General features: G+C 34.7%; 1 protein-coding gene and 1 long non-coding RNA gene across 3 annotated transcripts in view; both read right to left on the minus strand.

Annotated features, from left to right (window-relative positions):
- Positions 1–18,400, minus strand: part of Marchf6 (membrane associated ring-CH-type finger 6) — a 76,250-nt gene that overhangs the window by 46,808 nt on the left and 11,042 nt on the right. For both annotated transcript variants that reach the window (XM_046430309.2, XM_046430308.1), the window contains exons 2-4: positions 8,697–8,793; positions 7,822–7,895; positions 5,034–5,177 (exon numbers count right to left, since the gene is read on the minus strand). In XM_046430309.2, the coding sequence (XP_046286265.1) occupies positions 5,034–5,177; positions 7,822–7,895; positions 8,697–8,793 (315 nt within the window). The remainder of the gene's footprint in view (positions 1–5,033; positions 5,178–7,821; positions 7,896–8,696; positions 8,794–18,400) is intronic.
- Positions 419–5,024, minus strand: LOC131423662 (uncharacterized). The gene is made up of 2 exons (XR_009225519.1): positions 4,479–5,024; positions 419–839 (listed from the first exon to the last, which is right to left on the minus strand). It is a non-coding gene; the product is annotated as an uncharacterized LOC131423662 (long non-coding RNA).

An 18,400-nucleotide genomic window follows, 5' to 3' on the forward strand; every position in this document is an offset into this window, starting at 1 on the left:
TATTGTGTCCATCTACAACTAAAAAATTAAAAATAAATGTTTTCCAAGTTATAATGTGGAGAATTTTTTAAAATCTAGAATTCCAAAGTGTATTAAGTCTATTCATAAGAATAAAATATTTCAGCTTTAGAATTACACATCTTTGAAATTAAGAAGATACTTCACTACAATACATGCTCCAATGCTACAAACAGCAAACTGGCAGCCAAATTTTTAAAAGCACAGATTCATGTGTCCTTAAATAGAGAATATACTAAATCCAGCCCATGAAGGGAAAAGATGAAGTCTGAGTGAATGCTTTATCATCCCTTTATCCTCTTAGTCAGAAAAGAAAGAATGTCTTTATTCAGAAAGGTAGAATGTTAGACATAATGAGTGACTACAGCTTTGGAAATGGGCTTAAGGAAAATGCTGAGATTTTTTTTTTTTTTTTTAATTTTTTATTGTTGGTTGTTCAAAACATTACATATTTCTTGATATATCATATTTCACACTTTGATTCAAGTGGGTTATGAACTCCCATTTTTACCCCATATACAGATTGCAGAATCACATCAGTTACACATCCATTGATTTACATATTGCCATACTGAGATGATCTTTCAAACCAGTACTTGCATATTAGTTTAAAAATTCCCTAGAGTCTTTTTGTTTTTGTCCCCCCCACCCCTAGTCTTACACAAGAAATTTTTAGTGACATCAATGGTGACTTTTAAAAAACAAGTCAAGGGCTGGGGTCGTGGCTCGGTGGTAGAATGCTCGCCTAGCATGCCCAAAGCACTGGGTTAGATCCTCAGCACCACATAAATGTAAAATAAAGATATTGTGTCCACCTAAACCTAAAAAATAAATATTAAAAAAAGTCAAAATGGAAGGTTAGGAAGAGTTTCTATTACAGGAATTACTTAATATGTATATAAGATATCCAAAGCAGATATGCTTGTAACAAAGTAAAACTGACAACACACCAAATGTCAATAGAAAGGAAAATGAGTTCATATATAACAGGATTCTTTACTACAGAATGCTGTGGATCCCTTAAAAACATAAGGTAGCGAGGCAGGAGGATCGAAAATTCAAGAACAGACTCAGCAACTTAGTGAGGCCCTAAGCAACTTAGTGAGACCCGGTCTCAAAATAAAAAATACACAGGGCTAGGAATGTAGCTCAGTGGTAAAGCGCCCCTGGGTTAAATCTCCAGTACCAAAACAAACAAACAAAAAGAAAAACCATAAGGCAGCAGATCATGTACTACATGGAAAGAGAGCCAAGGTACATCACTAAGTTTAAAAGTTATAGAATAAGTACTGTGTGATGTAATTTAAATTTTACATAGTGTGTATATAAACAAGTTAGATAGAAATCAAACATGTTAAATGTTACCAGAATCCTCTAAGGACTTATTTGTTCTTACTATTTGATCTACAGATTTCAGAGAGGTATGTTGGTCTTCCATCATGACTGTAAATGCTTTACATATATCACAGTTCTGTTTTCTAGTATTTAAAAGTTCTTTAATTTTATTTTCTTAGTGGACTACATCTTTTATTAATATAAAATATGATGCTTTGTCCCACTTAATGATATTATACTTTTAATCTTGAATAATATCTGGCCAGCTAACATGGTTCCTGCTATTCGTTAGTATTTGTTAACAAAATTATTTTTCTACCTCATTAACCTTATATTTCCTTCTTGTAGAGCAGTATAATATGTACACAAACTGACACTCTTTATGATTAAAAAAAAGTGTAAACCCTTATGATTACAGACATATTTAAACTTATCTGTTATTCTTCTACTTCCCTTTCTGTTTTTCTCTTCCTTTCTTTTCTACCTTTGGCTGAGCTATCCAATTTTCATTTGCTGTTTCCCTAACTGATAATCCTGTTTCTATTATTATAGCAGTTACTCTATATAAAGTTTTGCTACTTTTTAACTGATACACATTTTTACATAAATCTTAAGTGAACAGCTGCGTGAATTCTTACATATGTATGTATCCAGGTAAATACCAACCAAAGCAAGGTGTTCAACATTTCTAGCTCCCCAGAAGGTTCCCTTAAGCCCTTTTCCAGTCAACAGCACCTACAAAAGGTAATACTATTCTGATTTTTATCACCATATATGAAATTGACCTTTTTTTAAATTTCATGTACATGCAATCATATAATCCATACTCTTTAGTGTGTCAGGCTTCTTTTTCTCAAAGAAGCAAAATCCATTCATGTTATTCCAGTCACAACAGTTAGTTCTTTTACACTGCTATGTAATATTCTGTGTATGGATATATCACAACGTATTTGTACTGTTCAAAGGATTTGACAGGTACCAATTTATTAGCAAAGCTGTTGTACTTGTATTTATTTGTATATTCTTTAGTGGACACAAGGCTCTTATTTTTTTTTTCTATTATCTATAGTCCCAGGAATGAAACTACTACATCATAAGGTATTTGTAATAGCCAACATTAGTAGATACTGTCAGTTTTCCAAAGCAGTTATAACGTATACACTGCCCCCATCAATGTACACATATTTCAGTTGTCCCACCTTCCTAAGCAGCAACTTAATACTGTCAATCATTTGAATTTTAGCTTTTCTAGTGACTATCTTCTTGAGCATTTCCCTGATGACTAATGATGGTGAGCACTTTTTCATGTGTTTACTGTCTACTTAGATATCTTCTTTCCAGAAACACCTGTTCAGCTTTTTAATTGGGTTATCTAGCCTTTTTCTTTCTGGTATATTTACGACTCTTTATATATACTCATAATATAAGTCCTCTGTTGAATATATGTATTGCAAACATCTTTGCTTACTCTGTAGCTTCTTTTTTACTCTTAAAGGCATCTGAAGATGAAGTTCTTAATTCTAAGTTGACTTTATCAATATTTTCTTTTATGGGTAGTCTACATTTTCTAAGATTTTTTTGTTTTTTAACATTCAAACTCAGCCTTTTAACTGATCTCAAATTAATTTTTGTGCCATACTGAGGTAATGATACGTTTCGTGTTTCCCATAGAGCAATCCGGTTGATGCTATCCTGTTTACTGAAAAAAATCATCTTTCCTTCACTGAACTGGGATGCTTTTGTGGTTAATCAGGACACAGTGTAGGTGTGGGTCTAGTTACGGATTGTTTGGTTACTCTTACATTTGGGTACAGTGTAGTGAATCAAAAGGTGCATAACCACTGAGTCACATCCCCAGCCCTTATAATTTTTTTTTTTTTTATTTTAAGACAGAGTCTCACTAAGTTGCTGAGGCTAGCCTTGAATTTGTAATTCTTCTGCCAGAGCATCCTGAGCCTCTGGGATCACAGATGTGAACCATCACACCCAGCATACCCCTACATCTTAATTCACAGTTATTCATCATCTTTCTATCTATATGTAGAGAATTTATAATCTCACAAATAAGTCAAGCAACTTTAAAAAGCTCTCCCTACAACTGCTTCCATGTTAAGGTTACCTGGAATTTTAGTACCAAGCTATTAAGAACTATTAATTATCACAGATTAGCAATAAATGAGCTTAATTATAAGAACAACTTCTTTTTTATTTTAATTTTTTTAGTTGTAGATAAACACACAGTATCTCTATTTTTATGTGGTGCTAAGGATTAAATCCAGTGCCTCACACATGTGAGGCAAGCACTTTACCACTGAGCTACAGCCCCAGCCCACCCCTGTTTGAGTCTCACATCTTTCTGATTCCTTGCTCATTTAAAGTATATTCTAAAACTTTTTTTTTTCATTAAAAAGTTTGAAACGGTAAACTTTCCAAACCCTCACATCTAATGAAATGTTTCTCTATGTTGTCTTTTCAGGTGAGAAATTTTAAGTTCAAAAATATTGCCAAATTTTAAGTTTTTAAGTGGACTTTCCTTTAGCATTACACATGATTTTAAGTCTGATGGCAGTCTGATTTTCTCTACTTTGTAGGACAATCCAGAAGTGGAAGCACATCATTGCTATACCTTTACCATACTCCCTAGCTCTAGAAAATTTGAGATTGTTCAGGAATATGAGACTTTTTCCTTTTTCATTTATTGTCATTTTCTTGCCAAAAAAAAAAAAGATACCATTTTCTCACCTCCATTATCTCTTTTGCCTTAATAGAACTATTTACTAGCAGTTGCTGAAACAACTAGATCTAGCCTTCATCTCTCAGTATGTTTTTTCTCATACCTGGAACATTTGTCTCTTTAATTGCAACCTAGGAGAACTCCTTGACTAAGTCTTCTGTCTCACTAATCCACTATTCAACAAACCTATTCTGCTATTTGGTATATATTTCAATATTTTCATTTCCACAGAAAATCGTGTTAATTTTATTTTAGCAGACATAAGAATATTAATTACATACTTGTTTAAAAATCTTGCTTATTTTTAATTCCAAGAAATCATATCTATATATTCTGCCATTCATATACTATTTTCAATGTCTTTAAGGAAAAGAAGAAGAACAATAATCACCTAAGAGGATTGGTTAGTACACAAGATCCAGAGAGCTTCTTATATCTGAAAGATAAGCTTCCCAATTACTCAGGACCATTAGATCTTATATCTTTAAAAGGAGGTGGGGAGACCCCAAAAGAATCCACCTACTAGAGACCTTAAAAGCTCCTGTATAAGTCAAGGAATAAAATTTGAGTTTCTTTTAATTATGGTTTCATTTTTACTTTCTAAATTCTTTCATGAACTTTCATTATTAACCTCTGTATACTGTATTCTTCTTTCTCACATTCATTTAAGAAACAGACCTGTTTAAAAATTCATTTCTTGGTTGTATCTCAATGCTAGAACATGTTTAGCTGAGACAAGGTCCTGGGTTCAATCCCCAGAACCAAATGAAAATCAAACTCATGCTGAGTTCAGATGAATATTTCCTAAACAAGACTTCCTAATCAATATGACATTAAATACCAACTAATTAAACGTCATTCAAACAATAGCCTGGGGCAACATTTCTTATAATATTAAGTAGTTATACAATGTTTAAGTAACTTTGACATAGGCAGGAATACTCACATGCTGTAAGAGGAACAACTCCCAACCATGCAAAGGCCACAAGTGTATAATGAAACCAATATCGTATTGCAGTGCCAATACTTGTAACCAGTCCAGCAAATATGTCCTGGATTGGAAGCCGCGAAGGCATATCTGGAGAATAAACTTTAAGAGGGAAAAACATACACAGGATTTCATGAGCATTTTAAAATGGCTTAATTCATAAACAGAAAATAAACACTGTAATATCTTAATGTTCAATATATGTATTGTGCTTAAATATTTTTCCAATGAAAATAAAGTTAATCAAATAGTTACAACAATACTACATTTACCCAAGAAGCTGCTTAGGAGACAAATCACATGTAAAATATGGAAATCAACAAGAAAAAAATGCCTAACCAGGAAGAAAAGATTAAGCATTCAAACAATATAATTATCTGGTTTCCTAAGCCATAAAATATCAGGTCAAGAGCCCAGTATAATGGCACACCTATAATCCCAGTTACTCAGGAGGTTAAAGCCAGCCTGGGAAACTTGGTGAGAACCTGTCTCAAAATAAACTACAAAGAGCTGGGGATGTAGCTCAGTGGTAGAGTATTTGCCTAGAATATGTGATCCAAGAGCTGGTGTAATCCCCAATACCACCAATATAGATAGATGGATGGATGGATGGATGGATAGATAGAGATATAGATACATCAGGTAAAAGAAAGAACAAAAGGGAAGTTGATATCATGTTATCATGAAAGAACTTCCCCCAAACACAAGCATGAGGACACAGAACTCAAAAAGCACAACTGTAGTGAAGCCATTTCATGTGGTAGCCACAGTCTTATATTAAGCCAACCCTTCCCCTAATTTCAACATAGTACTTAAAATTTTAAATGATAAATTCATATCTTCCCCCTTCTCTGCAAAATGTGGTTCAACATACTTGGAAAAAGAAAATTGTCAGATTTTAGAAAAATAGCATTTTTAAATGTTTCCAATAAAAACAACTGCTTATTCAAAAGTTCCACTACAGGTAACTCAGAAAAACAGACAGTACAAACAAATATTCAGGAAAAAAAATAAATAAATGGTAAGTTTTGGCAGGCACAGTGGTGCACACCTGTAATCCCAGCAGCACAAACATTCAAGGAAAAAAAAATAAATGGTAAATTTTGTCCAGGCATAGTGATGCACACCTGTAATCCCAGCAGCTTAGGAGACTGAGGCAAGAGGATCCTGAGTTCAAAACCAGCCTCAGCAACTTAGCGAAGCCATAAGAAACTTAGTGAGACCCTGTCTCTAAATAAAATACAAAAATGGGCTGGGGATGTGGCTCACTGGTCCAGTGGGCCCGGGTTCAATTTCTGATAATTAACTTTTTACAATATACAAACATCAATCACTGACTTCAACAGGATATTTGGTAAGAGCAAGTCACTCAGCCAGTAATAATAGAGTTTTGTGAAAGATAAAGGAAACCTCATAAAAAGATCAAATAAAAACTAAAATATACAAAAAGCAGCATTTCTTGGACTCAAAAGAAGCCCACCAAAGATTTTCCTATTAAACTTCATGAATACATTCAACTAGTTTGCTAAAAATCTTAAAGTTATAGAACTAGTATACACTACAAAAAAATAAAAGACCACAAAATAGTTGACATTTTTGATGACAATGAATATAAAGCTCCAAGAGTGAAAATGTGGATTTTTAATTATTTATACTTGTCAAATACAAAGTAAAACTAACATGAATTTACAGTATCTATACTGAGCAGCACAAAAGGCTTTTTTTAAAAAAAATAACATAAGAGATGTTTGGGAGAGAAGGGCAACACACTGAGATTCCAAAATGAAAAATTATACTTCAAATTTTAATTATTTGTCAGTATAGTCTTCCATTTAAGATGAGTAATATTAGATTGTTATCAATAGGCATAGGAATTACTTAAAAGTTTTTAAACCTGCAGAATATTTACAAAAGGCTTACAAAATATGAGCTTAAAAAGTCAGTCTTATGCTGGGCATGGTGACATATTCTTGTAATCCAAGCAGCTCAGGAGGCTGAGGCAAGAGGATAGCACTTTCGAAACCAGCCTCAGCACATAGTGAGGCTGTGAGCAACTTAGCGAAATGCTAACTCTAAATAAAAACAAAATGGTCTACAAATATGGCTCAGTGGTTAAGTGCCCTTGGGTTCAAATCACCTCCCACCCAACACCCCCCAAAAAAATCCAGGCTCAAGGAAAAAAAGGAGAGTTAAAACTTTGTCTTTATTACTATTATTCTAATATACACATAATGTTAGCTCAAAAGATTGTCCAAACTTAATATTTGATGAACTCAAGGCATCATTATCTTTTCTAAGTGGATAATGGTAATATGTATTTTTTAAAACAGAATCCTTACATTTTTAGAGCCACATTCTGAAAAAAATGTACAAATGAAAATATAAACGACAGGATTATTTTTAAAAGGTCAGATAAAAATAATAAATAAAAAGGATGGGGAGATAAAGAAGCATAGACAAAGTAAAATAGGCCATGGGTTGAGATGCAGGTGACACCGAGTGATGGATACATCATGTGAATTCATTATACCTTTGTATATGCTTGAACTTGTCTATAATTAAAAGGAAAGAGTCCTATAAAACATGTGTGTTAGATGACCATTTTAAAAAATATTTTCCTAAATGAAAAAGCATTTTTTCCTATTACTATCAAAGACAATGAAATTAAAAATTGATGCTTTACAATCATTTAAAACACCTTTTGCTGCCAGTAATAATCAAATGTGAAAACATCTAAAGAACTTACTTGGTGTAAAAGCAAATCTGTGTTTGCATAATTCACAGTATTCTTTTCGACTGTGTTTCAGCCACTGAACTAAGCTGTAATTACAAATACATTCATAAATACAATATTTACAACAAACTGAAGTTTCACTGAAAACTAATGTTCTGTTTTTATTAAAACTTAACATATTATAGAGCTTTCAACAATTTTGACAATTTCAAATTTAGAACATTCTTAAACCTTTATCTGCCTTCTAAGATTACAGAATTTACAACTGCTAAAGACAAAAAAATATATATACATATATTATTTCTCTTAAAAAGGTTCATTCAACCTAAATTAAAATCTCTTCAGAGTTAAATGAATAAGAAAATCCCAAGCATCATCATCAGTTTTAATACTGGTTGATAATACTAGTACCTAGTAACTAGGTCTGAATCCTAGTTCTGTCACTAATTGGATGACTACATGGCCTAAGAAAAGTTATTTAACCTGTCTATACTTTCATTTCTTTGTCTATATAACAATAATACTCTACCTCACAATTCTCATGTAAAGATTAGTTAGGATGTGTAAAGCATGAAAATAGTTCTTGATACAAAGTATTTCATACATGTAAGCTATTATTATGCCACTGAAAACTTAAAAAAGAAAATATTTCCCAAAGACAAAATAACTTCTCTATGCTAGAAATAAACAAGAGGGTACTCACAATTATACCAAAATAACAAGCATGGCTTAAAGAACTATGGGAATTTCTTTTCCAATTTTTCAAATTTTTACAACAAAAATTTTAAAAATAATTATAGAGCAAGTTCACTGAAATGATCATTCTTCTTGTGTAGATGACAAAACTGAAATTCAGAGTTATACAATTTTCTAAAATTATGACTTACCATTCTTGATGGATAAACTTAATACTGCCAGTACATACACAAGGATGATAAAGAGGTTTTTCAGGTGTTCCTTCTGACCGACACACTCTACATATGTCTGTTAACAAAAAGAAAAATAGAATTACTCTTGGTTATAAATTTTTTTAAAGACCACCAATACAAAAATATTTTTTGTCAAAACAATAATCTGTCACTTGGCAAAATAGCATGGAGAACTGACAATCATGATTAAGATGATATGCAAATGTGTATCTGAAACTAAGTTTTCTGAAAATGGATTCAAAGGTAGTTGTTCCTTGGCTCCATAAATAAAGTTGAAAATAACAGAAACTGTTGATTTTCTTTAAAACTAAACTCTCCTATAAGTATTGAAAAAATATATGCAAAAACAAATCACCATTAGTACTCTAACAATTTTAAACTCTAATCCTGATAGTTTAGCAATTTAAACAGTCCTAACAATTTAAGCTCCACAAAAATACACCTGAGGACTCAAATCAATAACAGCGGAGGGCAGGTGGCAACAAAGAATAGAAATCCCTATCCTAACCTCTTGCACAAGAACAAGAAACATAGGCGCCGGGGTTATGGGTCAGTGGTACAGCGCTTGCCTAGCTTGCCTAGCATGTGTGAGGCATTGGGTTCAATTCTCAGCACCATATATGAATAAATAAAGGTCCATCAACATCTTAAAAAAAAAATTACACATATTTAGAGTTGAGAGAACTAGACCACAAAGATGCCACGTCAGAAAGAGGTAAACCAGAGGCCACCATAAGCAGAAGCCGTGGGAATCCAGGATTTATAGCTATGTAAAGAATGACAGTTTTCCCCACCACCCACACCAAGCAGCTTTAGAAAAACATTTGTCTGCTCTTTAGCCTAAGGTGGCCAACAACACAACTCAGAAGAAAACCACAACTGATCCTTGGCACGCGCTCACTCACTAGCCTGCTTCGGAAAGCTCCTCCACAGGTCCACATATTGAAATCTGGTTATTACTTTTATGTAGACCTCCTCAGTTATCCCTCAGGGCCAAATGCTGATACCTAGGACCATGTGCACAAGAGTCAGAGACTTGGGCTGCTTAAATCTTTGGTGACAGATGCCACATGATAAAGCGGAGAGATACCAAGTGCTAAGGATCAGTTAACTGGTTATCATGCTATTAATTAATTAACCAGACAAATCTCTCCACCAAAAGAGAAAAGTCACACATCCCATCCAAAGAAAGCTATCAGTAAGTCAACTCCATCCATAGCACAGTCTGGTGAAGTTGCCAGTATTGATTCAAATTAAGTGCAGGCAGAGCCTATAGAAGACATTTCCAACCTTTATGGTCAAAACTACATGGGACCTAACCCTTTTTAAACCTCCCCATTTCACCTTCATCCTTGAGTAATGAAAACATCCTTGGCAAAAGTTTTCACTTCAGTTGGTCTTACACTGGTTTAAGATTTACACTGGTTTAAAAGCTCTAGAGGTGCAACACTAATACCTCCACCTTATACTTAATCATTCTCCACCAAGTTCCAAAAGAAAACAGAACCACATTCCCATTCCACAGTTCCTAGCAACCGTATCCAGGCAGCCTATAGCTGCTCTGGATGCTACAATTTCTCCACATGTATACTTCAGCCCCAATGAAACAGCTGAAAACAAAGAGGGCCCCAAGAGACAGACAGGAGCTCTCTCACAACAAACCCTTCCCTGTGCCAGGATCAACTACAAGCCGTTTAACTACAGTAAATTCAATGTAGGGCACTGAAACTGGCTGTCAGCACCAGACTTACCCTGTAATCATTGGCTCAATGATTATGTGATAGGCTCATTACACTACCCTCCTTAAAAGATTTAGAGTACCCTGCCTGGTGCAGACCTGTAATCCCAGTGGCTGGGGAGGCTAAGGCAGGAGGACTGCAAATTCAAAGACAGCCTTCGCAATTTAGCAAGGCCCTAAGCAACTTAGAAGACTCTGTCTCAAAATAAAACATAAAAAGGGCTGAGATGTACCTCAGTGGTAAAGCGCCTCAATTCAATTCCTGGAACTCCTCAAAAAAAGTATCTATTCCAAGATCTCCAGAGTCCTGTGTTATCTTTGTCACTGCCTTCTAGGGTTGAGAGTAGAGAATTTCACTCCACTTTACCTTCCTTGGATAGAGTTATTAGTTTATTAGGCTCCCTCTGCAGAATGAACTATATTCCAAGTCACATTCCATGGCCACAGAAGGCACTGCAACACCACCTAAATGTGACAGGGTGATGGGGTTGTGCAACTGATCTATGTTATCTACAATCACCAGAGCCAATGGCACCACAGATGTAAATTAACTAAAAAATTACCAGTTATCCAGGTAGGAGCTGAATGCCAACCAAAGCCATTCATATCACCATATCAAGTACTTAGATACCCCCAGACTAATTTTTGATACAGGCATGTGTTTGAGCAAGGATCAACTAACTAGGCAGGGTGAGTGCAAGAACAAGTACTTGTGGGCATCACCAGATATGGGATGCCATCCCCCCAGCCAGGCCTCAGGCATGTCTCATGGGATACAGTGTAGAGGAAGGCAGTGGGGACACAGCCAGGGGTAACATGGATGAAGACTGCCACTGGGGACAGGGTAACTGATTGGCTACCTAATATGGACTAGGGAAAGGCAAGCATAGACCTTGTTGGCAAACTGCCACCAAAAAAGGGCAAAAACAACAGGATAATAATATACACATAGGATTGATTATGTGGTAGGCTCATTACATTACACAATATGAACCCCAACAAGGTGCCTCAGTCCTGCATGTCCTAATGTAAAGTTGTGGTAGAATCAAGGAAGTGGCAAGCTCCAAGGGTGCTCATCTACAGAGACACTGTTCACTCCAAGGGAATACCCACTGGGTGAGGACAGGGATGGGGTGACAGAATATCCAATTAGGAAGACCCAAAAATTAGGATATTAACTTTTAAAAGACCCCCATCCTTTTGAATGACAAACTAACAAACATAATACTAAGCAAACACAACAAATCTAAAATCAAGCCTCAAGCTCTGTTTAACGCTGGTCTAGAATAAGAACTTGGATCCCTGGAAGTGGAGCTTCTTAATCAGACCGCAAGGTCAAAGCTAGTTTCCTAGTAAAATCTCAACCTAAATGAGAGAAGGCAAACAACAATTGTCAACGCTGAAATGTTAGGATTATCTGACAAGTATTTTAAAGCATCCATCATAAAAATATTTTAATGAGCAATTACAAACACATTTTGAAAGAAATGAAACTGAATGCTTCAGCAAAGAAATGAGATATAAAAAAGAACCAAGCAGAAATTTCAGAACTCAAAAGTACAATAAGTAAAATATAAATAAATAGACTTAAGAGCCGAACAAAAAGGAAAGAGGAAAGAATCAGTGAATTTGAAAATGCAACAGAAGAAAATAATCGAACAACAGAAAGAAAATATATTTAAAAAATAGGGCTAGGGCTGTAACTCAGTGGTAGAGCACTTGCCTAGTATGAGTGAGGCACTGAGTTCAATCCTCAGCACCACATAAGAATAAATAAATAAAATAAAGGTATTGTGTCCATACAATGAAAAATATTTTTTAAAAAAACACATCCTTGGAGACCTCTATAACTATAATCTAACATTTATGTCAGTCAGAAAAGAAAAAAAAGTAGAGCTAAACAAAGTATTCAAAGAAATCCAGTACTCTCTCCTTATCCACAGGATAATACAATCCAAGAAATCCAGGAGACATCTGAAACTGAGGATAGTACCAAACCCTATTTTTCCTATACATATATACCTGTGATAAAGTTTACTTCATAATTAGGCAAAGTAAAAAATAACAATAATTTGTAATAAAATAGAACAATTTTAGTAATACACTGTAATGAGATTACCAACGTCACTACTCTCATATTTTGGGGTCATCTTAAGTAAGGGATACTCAAACATAAGCATTGTGATACCATGAGAATCAAACTGATAACCAAGACTGCTTCTAAATGACTAACATGTGGGTAGAGCATACAGCTAAGATACACTGAACAAAAGGATGATTCATATTCTGGGCCAGGAGTTCTGCAAGAGGAAAAACAAGTGCATCAATCCATCTGTTATTTTATGTAGTCTCATTACATGACAATAACGACAACTTGGTCTCAATTGGGGAAAAAAAAAAATCACCCCTAGTGGAATTCTATCATATAACTATTTCCAAGCAGTAATTAATAACTCCTAAAATCATCCGTTTATCTATGTTCATCAGTAGTACATTATAATGAAGTACAAAAAATCCTAATGACAGTTTAATGATCATTCTCCATGAACATTAAAAAAAAATTCACAAGGAAATACTTATTCCTTAAATTCTATTCAATCTAGGATTTACTGCTGACTCTGTAACTTACCCATGTACTATGTGGACAAGAATGGAAAGAACAAACATATCAATAAGCTTTTCCTCAAATTATAATACATGGAAATACTTTAAACAGTGTAAATACTTTACAGAATATACTGTCAAAATATATCCTGTCAAGGAGCTGGGGTTGTGGCTCAGTTGTAAAGCACTTGCCTAGCATATGTGAGGCACTGGGTTCTATTCTCAGCACCGCATATAAATAAATAAAATAAAGGTCCACTGACAATTAAGAAATATTTTTTTAAAAAATATATGTATATATCCTGTCAAAATATTAAAATGTCCAGTTATTTCACAAAGCATTATTTCCATCAAAATATTAAAATATTACACAGACATGAATAAATATCTTTAAGTTATTGTTGGGTTTTTCCTCTCTCAATTAGCTCTCAGGAGAAAATGAAAAAATAAGAGAAAAGAAAATTTTCTGCTTCATCATGGTATTTAATTCCTACCATGTTCAGACAGACTTCTGAGCAATGAGAATGCATTATTTCCTTTAATCCTCATAATACCAATCTTATAGTTTGGGAAACTGAGGGTAAATATAGTAGGGTAAGGTAATGCATCCAAGGCACATCGGACTAAGTAGAAAACAGTATGCAAGAGATATGGCATATTACAAGACTGTCATACTATCAGAAAACTGGCTGGAAACCTTATATTAACTAACTCTATTCAGTTGAGACCTAAGTAAATTATTAACTAAGTGAAGAAATAAGGATTAAACTAGAGTCCCAATTTTAAAAAGCACTCCCTTTGACTTTAATACACTTCCTCCCCAATTATCAATCATCATGCAATCAAGTTATATTACTGAATCTTTTTTTTACAATACCAACATTCTGTTTACTTCAGACTCTTTCAGCTTTATTAAATATTTTCCCATCTGCATAGCAGACTGCTCCCTATAGTAAAACATATATTATTGAAATAAGTATTAAAAAATAACTAGGCAGTACAGCAGCTATTTAAAAAGAAGTTTTGTCACTAGTCAAGTTGAACATTTCCAAACATTTACCAAGTTCTCTTTCTTTGCAAATTATTTGTCCAAATTTTCTGTCCACTTTACTAATTGGAGTTTTTCTTTCTTTTGCTACTGGGGATACAACCCATAGGCACTCAACCACTGAGCCACATCCCCAGTCTTATTATTTTTTTTTTTCTTGAAACAAAATCTCCAAGCTAAAGCTGGCCTCAAGCTTATGACTAAACGATAATCCTCCCTCAGCCTCCGAGTCACTAAGATAATAGCTATGAGCCGCTGCACCCAGTCTAGGGGGCTCTTAATAAGAAAAATTTTTATTTTGAATTAGCAAAGAATTTGAACACATATTTCTTCAAAGGAGGCACAGATGGGAAAAAAGTTCAAAAGTCATTATGAAAATGCAAATTTTAATCACGATATGGTGATGGCTGCACAACAATGTATACTTAATATCAATGAATTTTACATTTTAAAAAATATCAAATTTTCTTATTTATATTTTAGCCATAAAAACTCTTTAAAAAAATAACAGTAAATTATCACTGCATACTATTAAAATGGCAAAAAAAAAAAAACACCAAAAACCTCTTACCACACTACCTAGCAATCCTATTCCTAAAGATTTAATCCAGTAAAATAAAAACTCATGTTCACACAAAAACTATGTGTATATATATATAATGAATCCAGTCCCTAAAACTGGAACAACCAACCACAACTGTGAATTACACAACTGTACTGAATAAACAGGGGTCATCCCAACAACACAATACTAAGCAACAAGAAGGCATGAACTACTGAGAGTATGCAACAATGTTGATAAATACCAAATGCACTGTATGAAGTGAAAGAAGCCAGATTCAAAAGGGTACATGTTGTATGATTCCATTCATGACATTCTGGAAACATCCACAATAAGGATTCTTACGAACATCCACAATAAGGATTCTTAGGAACAAAAACAGATTAAGTGGGGGCTGGGGTTGTAGCTTAGTGTTAAGAGCACTTGCCTAGCACGTGTGAGGCACTGGGTTTGATTCTAAGCACCACATAAATAAACAAATAAAGGTATTTGCCTATCTACAACTAAAAAAATAATAATAAACATATTAGTGGCTGTCAGCAACTGGGAGTGAGGGGTGGGAATAGCGTAAAAGGATACAAGAATATTTGGGGAGGGGAAGTGATGGAACTACTTTATCCTTGATTGTGCTGGACACAGGACTGCATGCATTTGTCTACAGAGACATTAAATAAAGGTAAATTTTACTGTATTTAAGCTTTTAATTTTTAAAATGAAAAGACTTTCTACAGTAGTGTCTAAATAAACTTGTGGGAAAAAAGAGCAAATAATAAGAGAGAATGAAATGAATTACCATTCCCTCTCTAAAATGTGGTCCAGTGAAGCTGTGGATTAAAATGTACCCAATGAGCACATTTACTTCATCCACCTGGTAAGAATTATTTTGTCAGATACCATGAATATCAAAAGCATTGTTCCCCCAGTATTTCTGGGGTTTTTCCTCTCTGGGTATATGGTGGAAATGCACTTCACTGCCACCTCTGAAATCAGGCATAAAAACTGATTTGCTTTGGTCCATAAAACATGAACTACAGTGATGTGTATAAGTGGAGGCAATGAATACAATTCATCATACTGTACTTTTGTACTTTTCTGCCTCAATGGCTATGGAAGCATTTGGTAAGGGATCAAGCCATTTCTCCAGGTGACTACAGTTAGCAAAAGCATGAAATATGTGTCAATGAGAAACTAACCTGCTGCTGCTTTAAACTGCTGAGGTTTAGAGGAAGCTTGTAACTACCCCCTAAACAATGTAACTTAGCTTCTCCTTTCTTTTACAGGATTTTGGTATTTCTGGGAAAACATGAAGCAAATATAAATACTACCAACATAGAAAGCCAAGAAAGATAACCTGTTTTTATACAAGGACCAATCCCACCACCCAAAACCTCAACAGAGTAACAAGATGAGGCTTCAAGAAGAGTAAAATCAACAAAAGGTTCATCCTGAGGTCTCTTACTAAAATCTAAATCATGAAGTACATTCTGTGGCAGATTAAAGTTCTCATCAGATTATATATGTGTAATAAAACCACAAATCATGCTCAATGATTTTCTTTTCTCTTCCTGGTTTTCAAAGGCAATATTCTTATATTTTATCCTATGGGAATTTTGTTATTTTATTTCAATACCTAATGTCAGAAAACAAGCATCTTTTATTTTTCTGATACCAGGAATTGAACTCAGGGACACTTAATCACTGAGCCACATCTCAAGCCCTTTTATATTTTATTTAGAGACAGGATCTCACTAGGTTTCTCAGACTGGCTTTGAATCCTCCTTCCTCAGCCTCCCAAGCCTCTGGGATTACAACTGTACACCCACACGCACGGCTTAGAATACAAGTATCTTTTAAAGTCCCTAACATACTACTTTTTTAAGTGAAAAACTTCAAATCCTTAGTAAGTAAGTATGGAGATGGTCTAGTATGGAGAGAGCAGAAAAACACCACCAGTGAATGGGGATTATCAAATTGGGACCTGTCATGGAAATCAGCACCTACTTTTTTTTTTTGCCTTTTTAGAATATGATGTAATGTATTATCCAAATGAATTCTAGCCCTTGCTTTAACCTTTACAACTTCTCAAGTGTGGGAACTCATTCAAATCAATAAGTGTAAAGAGTTTTTTCCTTTCTAGATTTTGTTTCCCTGACGATGGTCCAGTTCTGCTGGATGGGCTAGGTAAATTGTTTCATCTAAGTGTACCTTTTTTAAATATATGTTTTTATTCATGTATTACAATTATGCCTAATAGTGGGATTAGGATATATTTGGTACATGCATAATACATAATTTGATAAATTTCATTCCCTAGTACTTTCTTTTCCCCCTTCATCCTATTCCTCTGCTCTGCTAGTCTTGCTTCTTTTTAATTGATGTTTTATAATTATACCTAAAAGTAGGATTAGTAGCAATATATTTGCATATGAACATGGCACAATTTGATCAACTTCATTCTGTAGTACCCGCCTTTCCTTTCCTCTCCCCACCCCCCATCCTATTGTTCTCCTTTCTCTCTCCTTTTATTTACTGTTCTCCCTTCTTTTTTCCCTGAAGTCCCTTTTTTACTTTTTTCTTCTCTCTGGTTTCCAATATGAGAGAAAACATTTATTTCACTTAGCATGATGTTTTTTCTTCAGTTTCATCCATTTACCAGCAAATGACATAATTTCATTCGTCTTTACAAATAGAACTCCATTGTATATACACACCATATTTCCTTTATCCATTCATCTGCTGATGGAGAGCAAGCTATTTCTATAACTTGGCTATTATGAACTGCACGGCTATGAATACTGGTATGCATATATTGTTACAGTAATGCTGACTTTTAAATTTTTTTATAAATGCCAATGACTAAAATAGCTGGCTCATATGGTAGATCCATTCCTAGTCTCTTGAGAAATGTCCATTCTGATTTTCATAGTGATTGTATTAATTTCCCAGTATTTCCCTTTTCCCTCCTTATTGACAAAGTTTAATTGTTCCTTTTTCCTCTTCAGTTAATTATTTTAGTCAGCTTTTTCACTGCTGTGACTAAAAAAGATCTGACCAGAACAATTTTAAAGTAGGAAAAGTTTATTTGAGGGCTCACAGTTTCAGAGATCTTTAGTCTATAGAAGGCCTGCTCCATTCCTCCAGGGCAGAGGTGAGGCTGAGGGAGAGGAGGACAGAGCAGAGCAGCTCACAAGGTGATCAGGCAGCAGAGAGAAGGACAAATATATACCCAAAGCCAGGCTGCAATTCCCACCTCCTCTAGCCACACCCCACCACTTTAGTTACCACTCAGTTAATCCCTATTGGGATAAAATCACTGATTGGGTTAAGACTCTTACAACCCAATCATTTCTCCTCTGAACCATCTTGCATTGTCTTAACACATGAGATTTTGAGGAACACCACATCTAAGCCATAACATTATTGGTTTGGGTTTTATTTGTACAGGAGATTGAACCCAGGGATGCTTTATAACTGAGCTACATTCCAAGGCCTCTTTTTCTTTTGAGAAAGGGTCTCAATTGCCAAGGCTGACATGGAGAACTTGCCATTATCCTGCTTCAGCCTCCCCAAATGCTAGGATTATATATGTGCCCCAGGGCATCTGGTACCTACTATTCATATTCTTGCTAATTGTCATTCTAAGGGGAGTGAAATCTCAGTGTAGTTTTGATCTGTATTTTCCTGACTGCTAAGGATGTTGAACATTTTTT

Source organism: Marmota monax, unplaced genomic scaffold (assembly GCF_021218885.2).
Source record: "Marmota monax isolate L192 unplaced genomic scaffold, Marmota_monax_Labrador192_F-V1.1 WCK01_AAM20220418_F8-fsc00082, whole genome shotgun sequence".
Taxonomy (NCBI): domain Eukaryota; kingdom Metazoa; phylum Chordata; class Mammalia; order Rodentia; family Sciuridae; genus Marmota; species Marmota monax.